At 41.8% G+C, this 23,561-nt stretch overlaps 1 protein-coding gene across 2 annotated transcripts in view; it reads right to left on the reverse strand.

The window, feature by feature from the left end:
• Positions 1-23,561, reverse strand: part of inpp5b (inositol polyphosphate-5-phosphatase B) — a 182,393-nt gene that overhangs the window by 128,747 nt on the left and 30,085 nt on the right. Inside the window, exon 1 of one of the 2 annotated variants that reach the window (XM_043717903.2) lies at positions 5,679-5,836. The exons of the other annotated variant lie outside the window; for it this stretch is intronic. Coding sequence (XP_043573838.2) covers positions 5,679-5,706 — 28 coding nt within the window. The 5' untranslated portion in view covers positions 5,707-5,836. Of the gene's footprint in view, positions 1-5,678; positions 5,837-23,561 lie in introns of those variants that run through there. 2 annotated transcript variants of the gene reach the window in all.

Below are 23,561 nucleotides of genomic sequence, written 5' to 3' on the forward strand. Positions count from 1 at the left end.
CCCTCCTCTAGCCTATCTCTCCACGCTCCAGGTTCACTGCCTTTGTTCCTGATGAAGGGCTTTTGCCTGAAACGTCGATTTCGAAGCTCCTTGGATGCTGCCTGAACTGCTGTGCTCTTCCAGCACCACTAATCCAGCAGCAGTGAATATGCACAGCTATTGCCTTTGCTGTCAGAGTTCAAGTATCTCTATCAAGTATCAAATTGCATGGATCGGTTGGAGCGGCAGTTACATGCAAGGAGGAATTTACAGGAACTAGGGAGTGTGATGGATGGCATTTATTGGAAGGGAGAAAAACCAAAGATACAATCAGATAGATGGGTTACCACCAGGAAAGGTAGGACAAGGAGGCAGATTAGATTAGATTAGATTAGATTACTTACAGTGTGGAAACAGGCCCTTCGGCCCAACAAGTCCACACCGACCCGCCGAAGCGCAACCCACCCATACCCCTATATTTACCCCTTTACCTAACACTACGGGCAATTTAGCATGGCCAATTCACCTGACCCGCACATCTTTGGACTGTGGGAGGAAACCGGAGCACCCGGAGGAAACCCACGCAGACACGGGGAGAACGTGCAAACTCCACACAGTCAGTCGCCTGAGTCGGGAACTGAACCCGGGTCTCTGGCGCTGTGAGGCAGCAGTGCAGGAGTCTCCTGTGACTATCCCCATTTCAAACAAGTACGCTGTTTTTGGAAAATATAGGGGGTGATGGACTCTCAGGGAATGTTGCACAAACAGCCAAGTCTCTGATATAGAGACTGGCCTTAATGTAACGAAGGATATGTCAGGTTCCACACGATCATTTGTGATAGGGGACTCTCTCGTCAGAGGCACAGACAGACCTTTCATCGGCTGACAGTGAAAAATCACAATGGTGTGCTGCCTCCCTGGTGCCAGGATCAAGGATATCTCGGAAGGTGTGCAGAATATTCTCAAAGGTCATTGTACACCACATTGGAACTAATGACATAGGAAGGGAAAAGGATGATATTCTAAAGGGAGAATATAGAAAGTTAGACAGGAATTTGGAAAAAAGGTCTTCAAGGGTAGTAATATCTGGATTCCTTCCTGGTACGACAAGCTAGTGAGGGTCGGAATAGGAGGATAGAGCAGGTGAATTCGTGGCTGAGGAGTTGGTGCAAGGGAGAAGGATTCACATTTTTGGATCATTGGAATCTCTTCTGGGATAAAAGTGACCTGTGTAAGAAGAACGAATTGCACCTGAATTTGAAGGGGACTATTTACTGGCAGGGAGATTTGTTAGAGCTACTTGGGAGATAGCAAGGAAAGAGATCAGTCTGAGGCTGATACAATTGAGAAAGGGAGCAAGTCGAACTGTCAGGGCAGTTAGGAACAAAGCAGAGAATGAGGAAGGACTGATAAATTAAAATACATTTATTTCAAAGCAAGAGGCCTGACAGGGAAGACCCCTTGTTAGGAACATGGGACTGAGATATCATAGCAATTACAGAAACATGGCTCAGGGATGGACAGGACTGGCAGCTGGTACAATGCTACACGAAGGATAGAAAGGGGAGCAAGAGAGGAGGGGATGTGACATTTCTGGTAAGGGATAGCGATACAGTTGTACTAAGGGAGGATATTCCCGAAAATTCCCAGGGAAGTTATTTGGGTGGAACTGAGAAATAAGAAAAGGATAATCACCTTATTGGGCTTATAGAACCCCCCCCCTCCACCCCAGTCCTCCTCCAACAGTCAATGGGAAATTGAGAAACAAACCTGTAAGATCTCAGTTATCTGTAAGAATAACAGAGTGGTTAGGTAGGGGATTTAACTTTCCAAAGAGTAGACTTGGACTGCCGCAATGCTAAGGGTTTAAACGGAGAAGAATTTGTTAGGTGTGTACAAGAAAATTTTCTCATGCAGTATGTGGATGTACCTACAAGAGAAGGTGCAAAACTTGACCTACTCTTGGGAAATAAGTAAGGCAAGTCACCGAGGTGTCAGTGGGGGAGCAATTAGGGGCCAGCGACCATAATTCTAGTAGTTTGAAAATAGTGATGTAAAAGGACAGAACGGATCTAAAAGTTAAAGCTTTAAATTGGAGAAAGGCCAATTTTGGCGGTCTTAGACAAGAACTTTCAAAACTTGATTGGGACTGGATGTTCACAGGTAAAGGGTCAGCTGGAAAATGGGAAGCCTTCAAAAATGAGATAATAAGAGTCCAGAGACAGTATGTTCCTGTTAGGGTGAAAGGCAAGGCTGGTAGGTACAGGGAATGCTGCATGACTAGAGAAATTGGGATTTTGGTCAAGAAAATGAAGGATGCTTATGTCAGATATAGACAACAAAGAGCGAGTGAATTTGTAAAAGAGTATAAAGGCAGTAGGAGTATACTTAAGAGAGAAAGCAGGAGGGCAAAAACAGGCATCGAGATAGCTTTGGTAAATAGAATTAAGGGGAATCCAAAGTGATTTTATGAATATTTTAAGGACAAAAGGGTAACCAGGGAGAGAATAGGGCTGCTCAAAGATCAACAGACAGCCTATGTTAGAACCGCAGGTGAGGGGGAGATACTAAATGAGTATTTTGCATCAGTGTATACTGTGGAGAAGGATATGGAAGATATAGAATGTGGGGAATAGATGGTGACATCTTGAAAATTGTCCACATTATAGAGGCAGTGGTGCTAGATGTCGTAAAATACATAAAGGTGGATAAATCCCCAAGACCTGATCAGATGTACCCTAGAACTCTGTGGGAAGCTAGGGAAGTGATTGTTGGTCCCTTGCTGAGGTATTTGTAGCATTGATAATCACAGGTAAGTTGCTGGAAAACTGGAGGTTGGCTAACGGGCTACCACTATTTAAGAAAGATGGTGAGGAAAAGCCAGGGAACTATAGACTGGTGAGCCTGACATCGGAGGTGGGCAAGTTGTTGGAGGGAATCCTGAGGGACAGGATGTACATGTATTTTGGAAAGGCACGGACTGATTAGGGATAGTCATGTGCATGGGAAATCATGTGTCACTAACTGGATTCAGTTTTCTGAAGAAGTAATGAAGAGAACTGATGAGGAAAGAGCAGTGGACATGTTCTATATGGACTTCAGTAAGGCTTTTGACAAGGTTTCTCATAGTAGACTGGTTAGCAAGGTTAGAGCACATGGAGTACAGGTAGACCTAGCCATTTGGATTCGCAATTGGCTCAAAGGTAGAAGACAGAGGACGGAGGATGGAGGATTGCCCTTCAGACTGGAGGCCTGTGATCAGTGGTGCGCCATAAAGATCAGTGCTGTATCCAATGGTTTTCATCACTTATGTAAATGGTTTGGATGTGAACATAGGAGGTATAGTTACTAAGTTTGCAGAGAACACTAAAATTGGAGGTGCAGTGGACAGCAAAGAAGGTTACCTCAAAGTGCAACAGGATCTTGACCAAATGGGCTAATGAGCTGAGAAGTGGCAGATGGTGTTTCATCAAGATAAATGCGAGGTGCTACATTTGAAAGGCAATTCAGGGCAGGACTTATACACTGAATGGTAAGGTCCAGGGGAGTGTTGCTGAACAAAGAGACCTTGGACTGCAGATTGATAGTTCCTTGAAAGTGGAGTCACGTTAGATAGAATAGTCAAGAAGATGTTTGCTATGCTCTCCTGTATTGGTCAGTGCAATGAGAAGAGGAGTTGGGAGATCATGTTGCACCCGTACAGGACATTGGTAAAGCCACTTATGAAATGTTGTGTGCAATTCTGTTCTCCCTGGTAAAAAAGAATGTTGTGAAACTTGAAAGCGTTCAGAAAAGATTTACAAGGATGTTGCTCGAGTTGGAAGGTTTGACCTTTAGGAAGAGGCTGAATAGGCTGGAACTATTTTCCCTAGAGTATCTGAGGCTGAGGGGTGGACTTCGAGATTTATAACATCATGACGGCCATGGATTGGTACAATTACAGCACTTAAAAGGCATCTGGATGGGTATATGAATAGGGTTTAGAAGGATATAGGCCAAGTACTGGCAAATGGGACTAAATTAGGTTGGGATAGCTGGTCAGCATGGACGAGTTGGACCGAAGGGTGTTTCTGACTCTTTATCTACAACTTTCCTTGTATTTGCACATTACCAATCATATCAAATTCTAAGGTTCTTGAGAGAAGCACTATAAAATAAATCCAAATTAATTCAAGCAGTTTTTCTTGAATTTCATGAACCACTGGATACCAGACAACATCTATTGTTGATATGTTTCACCAACATATTTCCCTCAGTCTGTATGATAGAGATCACAACCCAGATCTTAGAATGCTGCATCAGCGGTAACTACTATCAACGTAGCTATACAAATGTAGACTACAAGAGCAGGTTAGAGGTTAGGAATCCCGTGACAATTAATTCAACTCTTTACTTCTCAAATCCCACACCACTATCCACAAAGTACATGTCAGGAGGATGATGGAAACTCATGACTTGCCTGGATGGTGAACTTCAAGAACTCTCAAGAAGTTTGATACTATCCAAGATAAAGCAGTCCACTTGGCTGGCATCCCATTCATCACCTTCACCCCCTCTGCCAGTACATGCAATGGCAACAATGTGTAAGATATACAAGGCTTCTTTAACAGCATCTTCCAAAACATAAACTTTACCACAAATAAATAGGCAGCAGAAGTTTGGGAACTTTCCAAGCCACACACCATCCTGACTTGGAACAATGTCATTCACTGTCAATGCATCAAAATTCTGAAACACCATTCAGCACCATGTAGACTGTGGAGGTTCAAAGATTACCAAAGGCAATTAGCGCTGGGCAACAAATGCTAGCTTACCAGCAGTATTTACATCCATCTTTTTAACATTTTTGAAAATATGCCTGCAGACACATTCAATTTGCCTTTGAAGGCAGTAGTAGCAGATATTGTCAACTGTTCATGCATTATCATCTGTGAACTATAATAAGTTACAAGTTATTTGACAATGCTGGGAAAGGAGGTATAGCTTAAAACTATTTATCCATACATGCACTATTTCCAGTACCCCAACTGTGATTAGGATATTGTTCCTTCCACAATTAAGTTTAACAGTAGTGTCCCCAAACTCTATCCAAAAATACAGATAAGCAACCAGCTGACCATGGTAAAACCTTGCGCTTTTATTATCCACTTGAGCAAGTATCACAACGAACAACACATTTATCGTTAAGCTGTGGAACATTAGAAGAGGTGGTGAACATTTAGCCCTTTTGCAATTCAACAAAAGATCATGATTATCTGTCACCTAATTCCATATACCGATTTTGTCCCAAATTCCTTAATACATGTGGTTAACAAAAATCAACCAATGACAGATTCAAAACGAACAAGTGATCATGCCTCAACTACTGTTTGTGGCAAATACAGTGTAAAGGGCACTGTGTATAACAGGAACACAATTGCTCAAGAATCTCTGAGTTACTGACAGTGCCTCTGATGTGTTAATTCAGTTCCCTCACAGTGGCCAACCACAAAGCAGAAACATACTGGCTATATGTGACCAAAGACATTTGCTACAAATCAGCCCCAAAGCATCCACAAAAGCATCGAATTCAACTGCTAGTCTTATTGTTGATAGATCGGTGTACACTGGGTACATTCTCCAAATGATTGCTCCACATAATGCTACCTGTGCCACAAATAAACATGCTGCATTTCAAACTAGTTAATACCAATACTCACCACTGCCATTTCTGTGTTCCTTATACATTTGAGAGCCTTTCGGTCCAATTTAACAATTCTTAGCCAACAGAGTGGCTCCTTGTTTGGTTAGCTAGAGGCTCAGAAAAGAATGCACAGCTGGGTACAAGTTGAGAAAATCATCTGTGCTTAAATAAGCATGAGAAATATCACCAGTATGATACTACCACAGACGCCGTGAGAGCTGTGAAAATCTAACTGGCTGCAGCACGCAACTGCATAACTTAATTTCAGCAGAACTCTCTCCGGGGGGAGGGGAGAAGGAAGTGCAAACTTATTACAATCATAATTCAAGTTACTTCAGACCCTTGCTCTGAACAAGGAACTGAATTCAATATTCTAAACAAAAAATACACAAAAGAGATAAAGTATACTGTCCTAATCTTGGTCACTTTACATCTATGATTAATTTGAACTAAAATATGCAGAACAAACTTCTTCGATATTACATTTTAAAAAGAGCCAGTTTTTGTACTAGGTCTTGTTTAAACTGAACCAAGCTTTTGTGAGCTAATTTCTGGTGAATACACTTGGAAATTACAAATAATCCTGTTGACTATGACACTAAACAAGGAGCCCATTTGTGATGGGAACTGTTGGCAAGGTTTCCCAGTAGTTAACCGAGAGAAAGTTTGACCTATCTAATAGATGTTTAGAGGTTTATTCAATTATAACCTGGAAAGGGTGGATTAACACATGAGAAGTTGGACAGACAAGGCTTGCAACTGCTCGAGTTTGGAAGACTGAGAGGCAACTTGATTGAAATGTTTCAGATTCCAAAGGGTCTTGACAGGGTGGATGTGGAAAGGATGTTTCCTCTTGTGGAAGAATCAAACTCAGGGCTCACTGTTGACAAATAAGGAGTTGCCTATTTAAAGCAGTGATGAGGAGAATCTTTTTCTGACAAAGAATTGCAAAGTCTTTGGAGCTTTCTCCCTCAAAAGGCATTGGAAATATTTTTAGTATTGATCATTTTTAGCATATTTTCTTAATAAGGGGGTGAACGGTTACAAGGATTGGCAGGAACATGCAGTAATGATATCAACCCTGACCCTTCTGAATGGCAGACCAGGTTTGAGGGAGAGAGTGGCCTACAACTGTTCCCAATTCACATGCCTGTACGTACTGGATTAGGCAAGCAGTATGACAAGTTTGAAAAGGGATCAGAAGAAGCAGTTATGAGATAGAAATGGATTTCATCAATATACATGTGGAAAAGAACACTGTATTTTTGGATATTGCCAAGAGGCAGAATGCAGATGAGATATGAGGAAGTCCAAGATAAATCCCTGGAGGGTCATAGCAGAAAGAGAAGTCAGTGTTGTTGATTATAGTAAAAATTTAACTTGTTTAATTTATGCCTTTGTAACACTAGACATGACTATTCCAATGTGCCACTGGCTATCCTGCAACATTCTACCATCTATAAACTAGTGCAAAGTTTTTCTGCCAGTGTCCTTGCTCCTGCCAAGTCCCATTCACCATTTATCCCTGTGTGCTTGACATACACTAACTTCTTGTCAAGCAATTCTTGGATTTTCAAATTCTCATCTTCAATTTCCAATTCATGCCTGGCCTGGCCCATCCTTACCGCTTGTTGTCTCCACCAAGTTAACAACGCTCCAAGATAGGTGCACACCTCTGATTCTGGCTGCTTGATCATCTTTGAAATTATTATTCCAATGACCACGCTGAAGGGTAAAAGGAAGTTCCTTCTTTAAGCCTCTCCACTTCTTAAGACCGTCATTCAAACCGAGCACACTGACGGATCTTTTTGCCAACTTCCCTAATATCGTCTTCTGCAGCTTCGTGACAAATTTTGCTTCATAACACTCCTGTAACGGGACTTGAGAGGTCTTATCCTATTATAAATGTTTTATAGATCCAAAGCTACTGTTCATTTCAAATATTTGTTTGAGAAGGCAATGTGCCACCCTTGCAGATCTGGGCTATATGGGACTCCAACTCCACACAAATGGTTGACAATTAACATCTTAGCAAATGACTTCAATTATAACCACTGAGAAATTTCAACAACCAGGAAAACTTAACCAAGTCATGCACCAATTTAGGGTGTAGGTTTGCTCGCTGAGCTGTAGGTTTGATATCCAGACGTTTCATTACCTGGCTAGGTAACATCATCAGTGGCAACCTCCAAGTGAAGCGAAGCTATTGTCTCCTGCTTTCTATTTATATCTTTCTCCTGGATGGGGTTCCTGGGGTTTGTGGTGATGTCATTTCCTGTTCATTTTCTGAGGGGTTGATAGATTGCATCTAGATCTATGTGTTTGTTTATGGCGCTGTGGTTGGAGTGCCAGGCCTCTAGGAATTCTCTGGCATACACCAATCTGCATTAAGATCAAAAAGCAAGCAAGAACAGAGCATAAAGCTCAATGTTCAATTCTCAACTCGTGTTCAGTTACCCAATTCCAAGAATAGCAAAACTAAATACACCAATGCCTAAGATTTGAAATAAGATCAGAAAACATCAGCAAGTCAGGCAGTGAAGAAGGAAATATGAAAACAGAGTTAATATTTCAGGTCAATTCAATTCAGAATGCTACACTTGCTGCTCAACGTGTGGTCTCCTCTACAATGGGGATTGTCGAAAGGCTCTCAAACGCAGGCTGGGTGATCAATTTGACTAACACCTCAGTTTAGTCAATTAGTGCAGCATTATGACCCTGGGCTTCTGGTCACTTGCCATTTTAATTCTCCACTGAACTCATCTCTGCCCTCTACATCTCAATTGAAATATGAGGAAGAGATCCTCATCTTAGGATTGGCCATTTCATAGGGTCATACAGCATGGAAACAGACCCTGCGGTCTGACTAATCCACGTCAACCATGTTCTAAACCATAGTCCCACCTGCCAGCGCTTGACCCATATCCCTCCAAACCTTTCCTATTCATGAACTTATCCAAATGTCTTGTAAACATTGTAATTGTACCTGTGTCTGTCACTTCCTCTGGCACTTCATTCCACACATGAACCACTTTCTTTGTAAAACAGTTGTCCCTCATGTCATTTTGAAATATCTCACTTCTCACCTTAAAAATATGCCCCTTTGTTTTGAACTGCCCCATCTTAGGGAAAAGACTCTATCATTCACCTTATCGACACCCCTCAAGATTTTGTAAACTTCTACACGGTTGCCCCTCAACCTCCCATGCTCCAGTGAATAAAGTCCCAGCTTATCCATTCTATTTTTATATCTCAAACCCTCTATTCCTGACAACATCCTGGTAAATCTTTTCTGAACGCACTCCAGTTTAATAATATCCTTCCTATAACAGGAAGACCAGAACCGCACATACTACTCCAGAAGAGACCTCACCAATGTCCAATATGACATCCTAACTCCTATACTCAAACATCTGAGAAATGAAGTCAAGTGTGCTAACCACCCTGTTGGCCTGTGATGCAAATTTTAACAAATTATGTACCTGGGCCCGCCCATTAATTGCTTAAGTCCAGTCCTTGTTTGCATAAACAAAATGCAATGACTTACATTTATACAAATTAAACTCCATCTGCCACTCCTCAGCCCATCAACCAAATTGATCAAGATCTCTTTGTACTCTTAGATGGCCTTCTTCACTGACCACACCATCAATTTTTGGTGTCAACAGCGAATTTACTAACCATACCTCCTATACAGTCATCCAAATCATTTATATAAATGACAAACAAAAGTAGCCCCAGTACCAATCCCTGTGGAACACTGCTGATTACAGGCCTTCAGCACCACCCTCTGTCTCCTCTGTTGTAGTACAAAGTATATTGATTACAAAAGTTTAAAACTTACACACCCTTCAAATGATTGTTCTATACAGGAACAAACCAAGCTTTTTTTTATGTTCAAACAATTTTTTATAAATTGAAGGAACAATACAGAGCTCACTTCAATGTGTTTTATAGTGTTGAAGCCTAATCATTCTCTCTCCATGTCTCTCTCACATCAGTTCTCTTACATCATCCTAATGGGAGTTGTCGACATAGTCCAAAATATTAAACCCTCACAAACTCTAATGCTACAGAACCTAAATTAACCTTTAGACTTTGTTTTATACTTCTTACCTTTAAACAACAACAATTCTGTCCTTGCAGTTTTTAGATTTTAGATTACTTAGAGTGTGGAAACAGGCCCTTCGGCCCAACAAGTCCACACCGACCCGCCGAAGCGCAACCCACCCAGACCATTGCCCTACATTTACCCCTGCACCTAACACTATCGTGTAATTTAGCATGGCCAATCCACCTAACCTGCACATTTTTGGACTGTGGGAGGAAACCGGAGCACCCAGAGGAAACCCATGCAGACACGGGGAGAATGTGCATACTCCACACAGTCGCCTGAGGCGGGAATTGAACCTGGGTCTCTGGTGCTGTGAGGCAGCAGCACGAACCACTGTGCCACCGTGCCGCCCACTATCCCCATTATGGATGTTTCCCAGGTTATTAAGTTGCAGTCCCAATCAGAGACAGCCAAATGTTTGATCAGCCAGGACTGAGTACCTACTTTGACACTAAGGCAGTGACTACATTTGGAAAAGTATTTCATTGGCTATAAAGCACTATGAGATGTTATGAGATTGTGAAAAGCACTATATGAACTTGCTTTTAACACTGGAATATCAATTATTTGCCATTACAGGTGAGTACTTTTCTACATACAAATATCTTGATACTGTTTCTCAATTTGGTAACATAATTCATCATGCTGGGTCATGAAGGAATTTTTTTCTTCCCTTTTTCAGAAACAGCATCCTTAAATCCGACACTGGAAGAACTGCTTTTATTTACTTATTTCCTGATTATTTGCAACTTTTCCCCCTGATTTTATTCAATTTCAGCATTCAATATTTGAGTCCAAAGACTTCAAATCACAATTATTGCTAGTTTTTTTTTTCAGATAGCAGTTGCTGCTAAGAGTATGCTCTCTGTCTGTTCTAGTATCAGTCCCTGAAAGGTCATGATTGAGAACAGTCTATGGTTATGCTTGGCAAGGTGCTGCAGTAGCTTGCTGTTGCCTTCTGCAGATGATTGACCATGCATCTCTCCTGCTCCTATCACCAGCTTATGTTGGGAAGAATTTACAAGTTAGTACTTCCCCTATTAGTCCATAAGACCATAAGACATAGGAGCAGAAATTAGGCTATTTGGCCCATCAAGTCTGCCATTCAATCATGGCTGATAGATTTTGCAACCCATTTTCCTGCTTTCTCCGTGCAACCTTTGATTCCCTTGGCAATCAAAACTCGACGTACATCTATTTTAAATATACACAATGACTTGGCTTCAACAGCCTTCTGTGCTAATGAATTCCACAGATTCACCACTCTTTGGCTAAAGACATTTCTCCTTATCTCCATTCTAAAAAGGTCTTCCCTTTAATCTAAGGCTGATCCCTCAGGTCCTCATTTCTCCTGCCAATGGAAACATCTTCCCAACATCCACTCTGTCCAGACCATTCAATACTCTGAAAGTTTTAATCAGATCCCCCCTCATCCTTCTAAGCTCATTCAAGTATAGACCCAGAATCCTCGGAGAGGCTGAACAGGCTGGGGCTGTTTTCCCTGGAGCGTTGGAGGCTGAGGGGTGACCTTATAAAGATTTACAAAATTATGAGGGGCATGGATAGGATAAATAGACAAAGTCTTTTCTCTGGGGTGGGGGAGTCCAGAACTAGAGGGCATAGGTTTAGGGTGAGAGGGGAAAGATATAAGAGACCTAAGGGGTAACTTTTTCACACAGAGGGTGGCACGTGTATGGAATGAGCTGCCAGAGGAAGTGGTGGAGGCTGGTACAATTGCAACATTTAAGAGGCATTTGGATGGGTTTATGAATAGGAAGGGTTTAGAGGGATATGGGCCGAGTGCTGGCAAGTGGGACTAGATTGGGTTGGGGTATCTGGTCGGCATGGACGGGTTGGACCGAAGGGTCTGTTTCCATGCTGTACATCTCTATAACTCTATGTTAAGCCTTTCATTCCTGGATCATTCTTATTAACATCCTCTGGATCCGCTCTAGGCCCAGTACATCCTTCCTGAGGTATGGGACCCAAAAATGTTTGCAGTAGTCCAAATGTGGTCTGACCAGAGCCTTATAATGCCTCAGAAGTACATCTCTAATTTTATATACTAGTCCTCTCGTGATGAATGACATCATTGTACTGCCTTCCTAACTAACAACTCAACCTGCAAGTTTACCTTAAGAGAAACCTGGACTAGAACTCCCAAGTCCTTTTGCTCTTCAGATTTCTGAATTTTCTCCCCATTTAGAAAATAGTCCATACCTCTAATCTTCCTACTAAAGTGCATGACCTCACACTTTCCCATGTTGTATTTCATCTACCACTTCTTTGCCCATTCTCCTAACCTGTCTAAATCTTTTTGCAGCCTCCCCACTTCCATGTTGTGAACACACCTTCCTTTACCATCAATTCCAGAGCTTTTGCCTCAGAGGCAGAGATGCTGCCCACTGCATATAAAGTTTTGATAAGTATTCAAACTTTGTCACAAACTGTTTCTCTTCCCATATTTTACTCGTCCCATTACTAGCCTCTTCAGACTTGCATCATTATCACCCCTTTTGTCATTTCACCAATTCTGCCTTTCATTCAATCACAGACCTTCCTTTTTGTTCTTTCCTCCCTCTATCCCAATTCTGTGTTTTTGTATTTGCCTAAAATCAGTTACATCTTTAACCTTCCAAAGATCTGACTAAAGACCAGGTTATCTCGGATTCTCTCCCTCAAATCCACTGATTTGTTTAGAATACCTATCATTTTTTGTTTTTATTTCAGTCGAGAAATACTTATGCTACAACTATTGTGCATTTTAAGCAAATGTTTTCAAATGAATGCTCTTTGAGATATGGCTGCATTTAGAGCTACTAATATAAGTTATAATCAAATAAGGTCTGCTTCTGTCATTGCAAGAAACTACAAACATGCTCTCTGCACATGACCATTTTAATCCAAAAATGCATGGGCTTCACAAACAAGCCACCTTAAGACGACAAGAGCCCATCTGAAAGGTCGAACTGGATACAAAGGGCTTCTTTGATAAATGTTTAATTGCATTGCTTGTTCATACAAACTCAAGATCAACAGTTGAGCTAAATTTATGCCTATAATCCAACAATATGAATTGCCAAAATAGTGTTCAGAAATGTTTAGAAGGTCTAAAATCTCTAATCCTCAACACTCTGATTGCAGCTTGCTTTATTTTCTTGAATCCTCCATTCAACAGCCACTGTTAGGTCTTTAATATCATAATCATTTTAGGAGTGACTGTTCCCTTGTGAACTAAAATTTAGATAAATGTATCTCCATTCCAACAGCTTTCAGAACCAGAAATCTTTTCAGATTCACTAAACTGAACAAGTTAATCTATCTCACGAAACTCAGGATCAAGTCAAATATATCGAGACACTCTACACAATCGTACCACTCAGAATTGTACAACTTTAATCGCAATACATTTTCAGGAGCCGATAAGTAAGCAAGACATTTCAGACTGCACATAAAGCTGTTATATTATTTGCACTAATATATAAATAAAAATTCCCAAGTCAATCAAATATAAATAATGCTTTAAGCACCAGATGTTAACCAATAGTATTTTATAATTAGACAGACTGGATTCATAGTCATACAGTATGGAAACTGACTTGTTGTATTGACGGGTCTATGTCAACCATGAAACTAGCCCCACTTATTTCTCATAATTAACTAACATTTCTACATAGGAGGTACATTTAATTTTTTCAAATGCCCGCTTCAGGAATGTCAGTGGGTGTATTACTAAGTAATGATGATTAAGAAGCTTGTAGCTGTGATTTTCCAGTTTCTGCGCCAAGTGCAATGGCTTTCCTAGTTTGCTATGAGACACAAAATGTTTCGATACACAGACAGGAGTTGCAGCTTATTGCTATTCTCTAACTGACCTTGAGGATGGTTAATGAGTTGCCTGTTTGAATCATTGCACTTGTGATACACGTACCAAGCTTCTGGCATGTTCCAGCATGTTAACCCTTTGACAATGAAGCAACAGTGATAATAGTTCCAAATCAAAATAATGTGTAGCTTAAATAGTAACTTAAAGGTGGCAGTGTTACCATGAGTCTGCTGACCTCTTTCTAGATGATAGAGCTCACAGGTTTGTTAAGTGCTGTGACAAGAGAATTAGAGAGCTGTTACAGTGCAGCACGTTAAGGGTACTCACTGAAGTCGCATTCTACCTGTGGTGGAAGACTGAATGTTTGATTTGCAGATGACAATCTTGCAAATGATGGCCCTTTAAGAATAAACCTGCATATGGTTATGAGGTAATAGTGATCAGTTAATGCTCATTGCCACAGATATACAAGTGCTGTTTTTCACCAGTAGGGATAGTTGGTTAGGAAGGAGAGAGAACAGGCTGGTGTATAAGCTATGAGATGTAAATAAACATGGTAGGCGGCAAACAGGCAGACTACTCCCACTTCTTGCTTCAGTAACTGGATGAACAATAGTTCAACAATGGATAGATGCCAATCAAGCAAGGTGTTTGTCCTTGAAGGTACTGAACCATCCAAGTTATGAATCCATAACATACAATCTGACTAGGTGAAATTCTTATCTACTTTTAAACCCCTAAATACACACACACGCATTTGTTGTACTTCATCACTAACAGTTAAAATCAGTTTTCCATAACGAAGTTGCCAGCATCAGTGGTGAGTAAGAACAACTAACAGATAGTAGGCTGATTTTTAATGCTGTTTTCATAAATGAATTTTCTCCCCAGACCCTTGTTGAAGGTCGATTTTTGGTGAGCTGCCAGTCCTTCAGTGCTGACAAACCTTCAATGCTTGCCAAAGTGCCCTCCTACATTCCTAATTTTAGGCAGCAGGCTACATGAACAAAATCCAATCCTCTTAAGCTCAATGTTCACAAGCACAGTTTTTTTAAACCATGATGATCAAGACCAAAGCAACAGGCTTAACTGTGGTATCCATGGGTGTCTCTAACTCAGAAACACAAACCAGAAATTGAAATTGGCATCATTTGCTCCAACTATAAATTAATGAGTTTCATTTGAGTCATGATGATATGGTGTTTTCTTGGAGTGCCGTGCCAGTTTCAACATTATAGTCAAGACACAAGCAAAGATTCCTAAACAGAAAGGACCTCTATTCAAGTTGGTTAGAGCAATGAGGTTTGTGGGAGAGGCCATGGAAGATTTGAAATTAAAGATCAAAATGACAAAAATCAAGAAACAGCTTAACAGCAAGTCAATGCAGATTAGTGAGCACAGTAACAATAAATGACAACTTACAATTATATAATACAATGACACACTTGTAAAATACAAAAGCCCAGGGGCAAGGCCTCAGAAGTTAATGATGTAATCAAAGTATACCAAGTCTCCAATTTACCTGTCTGATGGAATGAGGTGAGTAAACAAGATTGACCTGGTTCGCATACTTAACAGGAATTATTGTTAATTACAAATAGATAAGTTACAGCCACAGGTAAATAAAACTATGAACCAGTGATACATAGTCTGAGTGGTTGAAATTCTAAACTTTTAAACCCTGCTCCCTCTTACACCCACCCACCCATATATACATTATATACACACACATTGGTGTTTTGAGTGGAGGAAAGAAACTGAGAAACACAATTCAATAGCATCAGTGCGCAGAGTTGAATGAACAATTCCATTTGTTTCTCAAGACCTTTTGCTCTTCAATCCCTATGTCTAGGGAGGAGGCACAATGAGACTGATACATTAATTACAAAGTCTCTTATTTACTGGTTAAAGGTAACTGCTTACATCATCTGGTGATGGAAAGTAACTGGCTTTCTTCAGGCTTTCAGTGCTTCCAGCTCAGACAGATAGAGATACAGAACTACTGCCTCTACTATAAACACTCAAGCTGTTCACCTGCCCAGAAGCGAATCAGGAGCTGTTGTCAGGTTGAAAACCTCCAGCATCCACACCGTTATATTTGCTCAAACCAAATCTGGTTGCAATTACCTAAGAGCAAGAGTAGGCTATTTATTCCCTCAACTTTGCCCCACTATTCAACAAGACCATGGCTGCTCTTCCCCAGTCCTCAACTTCTCTTTTGTCCTAGTTCAGCACAGCCCTCAAATCCTCAATATTTCAAATACCTATCTATCTTTGCGAGTTTTGAGAAGATTTGTAGCTCAGTTTGAGGTTCTGGATGTAGGTTTGCTCGCTAAGCTGGAAGGTTCTTTTTCAGATATTTTGTCACCATACTAGATAATGTCTTCAGTGAGCCTCCGGTTGAAATACTAGTGGTGTAGCCCACTTTCTATTTATATGGTTGGGATTCCTTGGGTTGGTGATGTAGTTTCCTGTGGTGATGTCATTTTCTGTTCTTTTTCTCAGGGGATGGTGAATGGGATCCAAGTCAATGTGTTTGTTGATAAGAGTTCCGGTTAAAATGCCATGTTTCTTGGAATTCTCATGCATGTCTCTGTTTGGCTTGTCCTAAGATGGATGAGTTGTCCCAGTCAAAATGGTGTCCTTCCTCATCTGCATGTAAATGATGAGAGTGGGTCATGTCGTTTTGTGGCTAGCTGATGTTCATGTATCCTGGTAGCTATTTTTCTGTCTGTTTTTCTAATGTAGCGTTTGTTATAGTTCTTGCAAGGTATTTTGTAAATGACACTAGTTTTGCTTGTTGTCTGTATATTCCCAAAAGCATGGCATTCCAACCGGAACTCTATCAACAAAATGCATTGACTTGGATCCCATTTACCATCCCCTGAGAAAAAGAACAGGAAATGACATCACCATAGGAAATGCCGTCACCACAGGAAATGACATCACCAACCCAAGGAAACCAACACAGAAATAGAAAACGGGCTACACCACCAGTGCTTCAACTGGAGGCTCATTGAAGATGTTATTTAGTATGGTAACGAAATGTCTGAAAACGAACCTTCAAGCTCAGCAAGCAAACCTACACCCAGAGCCTACCTATTTACACATTCTTTACCTAACTTCAGTGAACTAGCCTCCACAATTCTCGAGGGTAGAGAATTCCAGATAACAACCCCTTTGGAAAAGAAATTCCTTCTCATTTCAGTTTTAAATGAGTGTCCTCTTATTGCATAAATATGTCACCTAGTTCAACGTTCCTCCACAAGTGGAGACATCCACCCTGACAAACTCATTCATAATCTTGTGTGTTTTGTCAGCCAAATTATTCTCTGCACACACTATGGTACCTTGCTGTCTTACCTCAACTCTCCTACTGCAAGCAAAGCACCAGTATAAATACAACTCACAATAAGTTAATTGAGTCATAGAACCTTACAGACACACAGCATGGAAACAGACCTTTTGGTCCAACTCATCCATGCCGACCAGATATCCTAAATTATTATAGTCCCATTTGCTAGCACTTGGCCCATATCCCTCTAAACCCTTCCTATTTGTATACTCATCTGGATGCCTTTTAAATGTTGTAATTGTACCAGCCTCCACCACTTCCTCTGGCAGCTCTTTCTACACATGCACCACTCTCTGGGTGAAAAAGTTGTCCCTTAGGTCCCTTTTAAATCTTTCACTCTCACCCTAAACCTAGCCCTCTAGTTCTAGACTCTCCCACTCCAGGGAAAAAACATTGTCTATTTTACTTATTCATGCTCATCATTTTAAAAACCTCTATAAGGTCACCAGTCAACCTCTGTCGCTCCAGGGAAAACAGCCCCAGCCTTATCAGCTTCAGCCTATAGCTCATCCTGGCAACATCTTTGAAAATCTTTTCTGAACTCTTTCAGGTTTCACAACATCTTTCCGATAGGAGGGAGTCCAGAACTGCACACAATATTCTGTAAGTGGCTGAACCAATGTCCTCTACAGTTGCAATGTGACTTCCCAACTTCTGTACTCGGTGCTCTGACCAATAAAAGAAAGCATACCAAACGCCTTCTTCACTATCCTATCTACAGAATCTCTACAGTGCACAAAGAAGCCATTCAGCCACTGAGTCCACACTGACCCTCCAAACAGCATCCACCCATACCCAACAACTCCCACCCTATCCCTACAACCTTGCATTTATGATGACTAGTCCACCTAGCCTGCACATCCCTAGACACGACAGGGCAATTTAGCATGGCCATCCACCTCACCTGCACATGGGGGACTGTGGGAGGAAACCAGAGTACATGCTGAAACCTACACGGATATAGGGAGAACATGCAAACTCCACACAAACAGCCACCCAAGGCTGAAATTAAACCTGGGTCCCCTGGCACTGAGACGGAGTTCAAACTACTGAGCCACTATGCCACCCATCAACTTATTCCATTATCTTGTTTCCAAAAGTGCAGCAATTCATTCCACAATACTCAGTTAAAGAACAGCTCTTTCCCCTTATAATACAGAATCAAAAAGTAAAATTTAAAATGTATAGTCTTTATAATTTCAATTTAGAGGTCACAAAATGTCCCAAAGCACTTCACAATATTATCAAACAAAATGACAGGTTTTGATTAACAGGACTAAGTATGAGTTAAGACATAGAGAGCAGAGTTTTGGATTACCTCAGGTTTACAAAGGAAATAGAATGAGGAAGATCAGTCAAACGTGTGCTGGAATAATTAGGCAATGTAAGTATGAATGGGGGTTTCAACAACAAATAACCTGCAATAGGGCAGTTGGACAATCCATTTTGGAGGTCTAAATCGGTCTTAGTGATGTTGCAGATAGGAGGTCCGGAGCTCATTTCAAAATCAAATATGACACCAAGATTGTGATAGATTGGCTTAATCTCAAATTAACTGTCAACAAGAGGAGAGTCAGGAATCAAGGAATTGATTGGGAGAGGAGACTGAAAGTGTTAGCTTCGGTCTTCTCAATATTTGATCAGAGGAAATGTCAGCTCATCCAGTACTGCAGGTGAGGCAAGCAGCCTGATGGGTTAGCAACAAAGGAGGAGCCAATAAAACCAGTGTGGTAAAGGCTGGATATCATCAGCATACATGTAAAAGCAAACACTCTCTTGTGTGGGAGCAATAAGAGAAGCAATTGCAGGTGTTTCTTTGGCTTGGATCAGACAGCTGAGAAACAGAACCCGAGGATTTTATATCATCTGAAGGCCAGTCCTGATACAAGGTCACACAACAAATTGCAACGTCAATACGAATTCACACATTCCTGACTTTAATGACTCCATCACCAGCTGCCGTGTCTTTAGCTACATAAGCCCTGAACTGTAGAATTCTCAACCTCACTACTTCTCTCTCTTCCCCTTAGCCTGAATTTGGGTCACTTCTCCTAATAGATCCTTGCATGAGTTGGTGCCTAACTTTATTTTATAAAATCCTTGAAGACATTTGAATTTTCATGATATTAAATGCAAATATAAATGATGTTGCAGTTGTTCTTCATGAAGAAACATTTCCCATGATTTTTATTTCTGATGCTTAGGCCACAAAATAAATGTACTCATCGAATTCAACTTCACAATGAGACATGAATGCATTTGCGATTGGTAGTAAACTACCAGTTTGTGTGACTGATGCTAGCGCTCAGATATGTGAACTCAACTTAAACAAGAACAAGTTTAAAAACTATCTTACATGAAAACTGTTGTTGTACCAATTCTCTGAGCCTGGGTGGAAAAACTTATCAAAAAATAAAGAACTGCAGATGCTGGAAATCAGAAACAAAAACAGAAATTGCTGGACAAAATCCAAGCTGGTCTGGCAGCATCTGTGGAGAAAAAGCTGTGGAAAGAAAATCTTATTTTGGCTCTGTCTTCCTCACAGTATTACATTGTACCTATACCATTGAATGCATTTTTTTAAATGCCAGGAACACAATAATGTTTTAGATTTGACTATGGTACAGAAACACACAATGACACAGCACAGTCGGTGGCCATTTGTCTCATTACCACTGTGCCAGTTCTTGGAAAAAATATTATTCATTGCATTCCTATCCTCTTCACTCAGTGCTCACTAATTCTCTTCTCTCGAGCACTTATCCAATTCCAGCATGAATGTTACCATTTGTAATTTGTTTCCACCACTCTTTCACAGAGCACATTCATGATCACAACAACTTGCTTAGCAACAATTTAGCCCTCGCATCAACTATGGCTCTTTGCCAATTATCTATGCTCTCTGTTTACTAGTTATTCTACTAATAGAAACAATTTCTGCTTAATTATCCAATCAAAACACTTCAAGGTTCTGATTACACCTTATCTGTTCCAAGAAGCACATCACCAGCTCCTCGGGTTGTCCATGTAACTGAAATCTTTCAGCCCTGACACCATCCCATGGCTAGGTGACACTTTTGCTGGATTATTATTCCAAAAATCAATTATGTTCCGGGGACACAGGTTCAAATTGCATCACAGGAGGTGGTGGAATCTGAATTAAATAAAAATACCTAGAATTAAGAATCTACTAATGACCATGAAAGCATTGCCAATTGTCAGAAAAACCCATCTGGCTCACTAATGTCCTACAGGGAAGGAAATCTGCCATCCTCACCTGGTGTGGTCTACTTGTGATTCCAGAACCACAGCAATGTGGTTGACTCTCAATTGCCCTCTGAAATGGCCAAGCAAACCATTTAGCTGTACCAATTACTACAAAGTCTCAAAGCAAATCAGAGCAGGACTTATACACTTAATGGTAAGGTCCTGGGGAGTGTTGCTGAACAAAGAGAACTTAGAGTGCAGGTTCATAGTTCCTTGAAAGTGGAATCGCAGGTAGATAGGATAGTGAAGAAGGCATTTGGTATGCTTTTCTTTATTGGTCAGAGCACTGAGTATAGGAGTTGGGAGGTTATGTCACAGCTGTACAGGACATTGCTTTGGCACTTATGCAATATTCTGTGCAATTCTGTTCTTCCTATCAGAAGGATGTTGTGAAACTTGAAAGGGTTCAGAAAAGATGTACAAGAATATTGCCAGGGTTGAAGGATTTGAGCTATTGGGAAAGGCTGAATAGGCTGGAACGTCAGAGGCCGAGGGGTGACCTTACAGAGGGTTATAAAATCATGAAGGGCATGGATAGGATAAATAGACAAGGTCTTTCCCTGGGGTGGGGGAGTCCAGAATTTGAGGACATAAATTTAGGGTGAGAGAGGAAAAATTTAAAACGGAACCTAAGGGGCAACTTTTCCACGCAGTGGGTGATGTGTGTATGGAATGAGTTGCCAGAGGAATTGATGGAGGCTGGTACAATTACAACATTTAAAAGGCATCTGAATGGGTATAAAAATAGGAAGAGTTTAGAGGGATATGGGCTAAGTGCTGGCAAATGGGACTAAATTAGGTTAGGATATCTGATCGGCATGGACGAGTTAGACCCAAGGGTCTGTTTCCGTGCTGTACATCTCCATGACTCTAAATGAGAATCAGACGGATCACACAGGCAACGGAAAATACAACAGCAGAAGCAACCCTGTCGACCCTGCAAAGTACTCCCTTCTAACATCTGGATGCTAATGCCAACATTGGGACAGCTGTCTCACAGACTAGTCAAGCAACACAGTCACTCTCACAGAATCATACTTTACAAACAATGTCCCATAAACCACTATTCACTAGATTTGTCCTATCATACCGACAGGATAGACTAAGTACAGCTGGTGACACAGTGGTCTATCTTCTGAAGAGAGGTGTCTTGCAAGTCCTCAACATTGACTCCGGATTCAATGAAATCTCATGGCTTCAGGTTAAATATGGGCAAAGAAACTTCCTGATTATTAGATACCACGCTCCCTTGGCTGATGAAAGTTGGAGGAAGCACTGAAGATGGCAAGTGCACAAAACATACTCTGGGGATTAGGGGATTTTAATGTCCACCACCAAAAATGGCAGCAGTACAACTGATCCAGCTGGTCAGATTCTAAAAAACATAGCTGCTAGACTGGGTCTGCAGCAGATGGTGAGGGGACCAACAAGAGGGAAAAAAACATATTCATTCTTACCAATTTTCAGCTGCAGTTGCATCTGTCTGGCAAGATTAGCCACCACACAGTCCTTGTGGAGACAAGGTCCCACTTTCACATTGAGAATAACTTCCATCGTATAGTATGGTACCATCACCATGCTAAATGGAACAAACTTCAAACAGACAAGCAACTCAAGACCAGGCACTGATTATGGCTGTGTGTCATTAACAGCAGTAGAGTTGTACTACAACACAATCTGGAACCTCATATCCTGACTTATCCAACACTCAACCATTACCATCAAGCCAAGGGAATAACCCTGGTTCAATAGAGAGTGCAGGAAGGCATGCTAGGAGCAGCACCAGGCAGAGCCAAAAATGAGGTGTCAACTTGGTCAAGCTGCCAACAAGATTATTTGTATGACAAACAGGACAAGCAGCAAGTGATAGCGTTAAGATCAGATCAAAATTCTGCAATTCAGCAACATCCAGTCCTGAAAAGTGGTGGAAAATGAAACGGCTCACTGGAGGAGGAGGCTCCACAAATATCATCATTTCCAATGATGGAAGAGCTCTTCTATTAAGAAGGCAAACGGTGTGTTAGTTTTTATTAGTAGAGGGATCAAGTTTCGGAACCATAAGGTCATGCTGCAGCTGTACAAAACTCTGGTGCAGCCGCACTTGGGAGTATTACATGCAGGTAAAAACAATGACTGCAGATGCTGGAAACCAGATTCTGGATTAGTGGTGCTGGAAGAGCACAGCAGTTCAGGCAGCATCCAAGGAGCTTCGAAATCGACGTTTCGAGCAAAAGCCCTTCATCAGTGAGCCTGGAGCGTGGAGAGATAAGCTAGAGGAGGGTGGGGGTGGGGAGAAAGTAGCATAGAATACAATGGGTGAGTGAGGGAGGGGATGAAGGGGATAGGTCAGGGAGGAGAGGGTGGAGTGGATAGGTGGAAAAGAAGATAGGCAGGTACAACAAGTCCGGACAAGTCATGGGGACAGTGCTGAGCTGGAAGTTTAGAACTAGGGTGAGGTGGGGGAGGGGAAATGAGGAAACTGAAGTCCACATTGATGCCCTGGAGTTGAAGTGTTCCGAGGCGGAAAATGAGGCGTTCTTCCTCCAGGCGTCTGGTGGTGAGGGAGCAGCGGTGAAGGAGGCCCAGGACCTCCATGTCTTCGGCAGAGTGGGAGGGGGAGTTGAAATGTTGGGCCACGGGGCGGTGTGGTTGATTGGTGCGGGTATCCCGGAGATGTTCCCTTAAGCGCTCTGCTAGGAGGCACCCAGTCTCCCCAGTGTAGAGGAGACCGCATCGGAAGCAATGGATACAATAAATGATATTAGTGGATGTGCAAGTAAAACTTTGATGGATGTGGAAGGCTCCTTTAGGGCCTTGGATAGAGGTGAGGGAGGAGGTGTGGGCGCAGGTTTTACAGTTCCTGCGGTGGCAGGGGAAAGTGCCAGGATGGGAGGGTGGGTTGTAGGGGGGCGTGGACCTGACCAGGTAGTCATGGAGGGAACGGTCTTTGCGGAAGGTGGAAAGGGGTGGGGAGGGAAATATATCCCTAGTGGTGGGGTCTGTTTGGAGGTGGCGGAAATGTCGGCGGATGATTTGGTTTATGCGAAGGTTGGTCGGGTGGAAAGTGAGCACCAGGGGCGTTCTGTCCTTGTTACGGTTGGAGGGGTGGGGTCTGAGGGCGGAGGTGCGTTGGAGGGCATCTTTAACCACGTGGGAAGGGAAATTGCGGTCTCTAAAGAAGGAGGCCATCTGGTGTGTTCTCTGGTGGAACTGGTCCTCCTGGGAGCAGATCCAGCGGAGGCAGAGGAATTGGGAATATGGGATGGCATTTTTGCAAGAGGTAGGGTGGGAAGAGGTGTAATCCAGGTAGCTGTGGGAGTCGGTGGGTTTATAAAAA

This window comes from Chiloscyllium plagiosum, unplaced genomic scaffold (assembly GCF_037043375.1).
Source record: "Chiloscyllium plagiosum isolate Xiang-an unplaced genomic scaffold, Cpla_swu_hap1 HiC_scaffold_30, whole genome shotgun sequence".
Lineage (NCBI taxonomy): Eukaryota > Metazoa > Chordata > Chondrichthyes > Orectolobiformes > Hemiscylliidae > Chiloscyllium > Chiloscyllium plagiosum.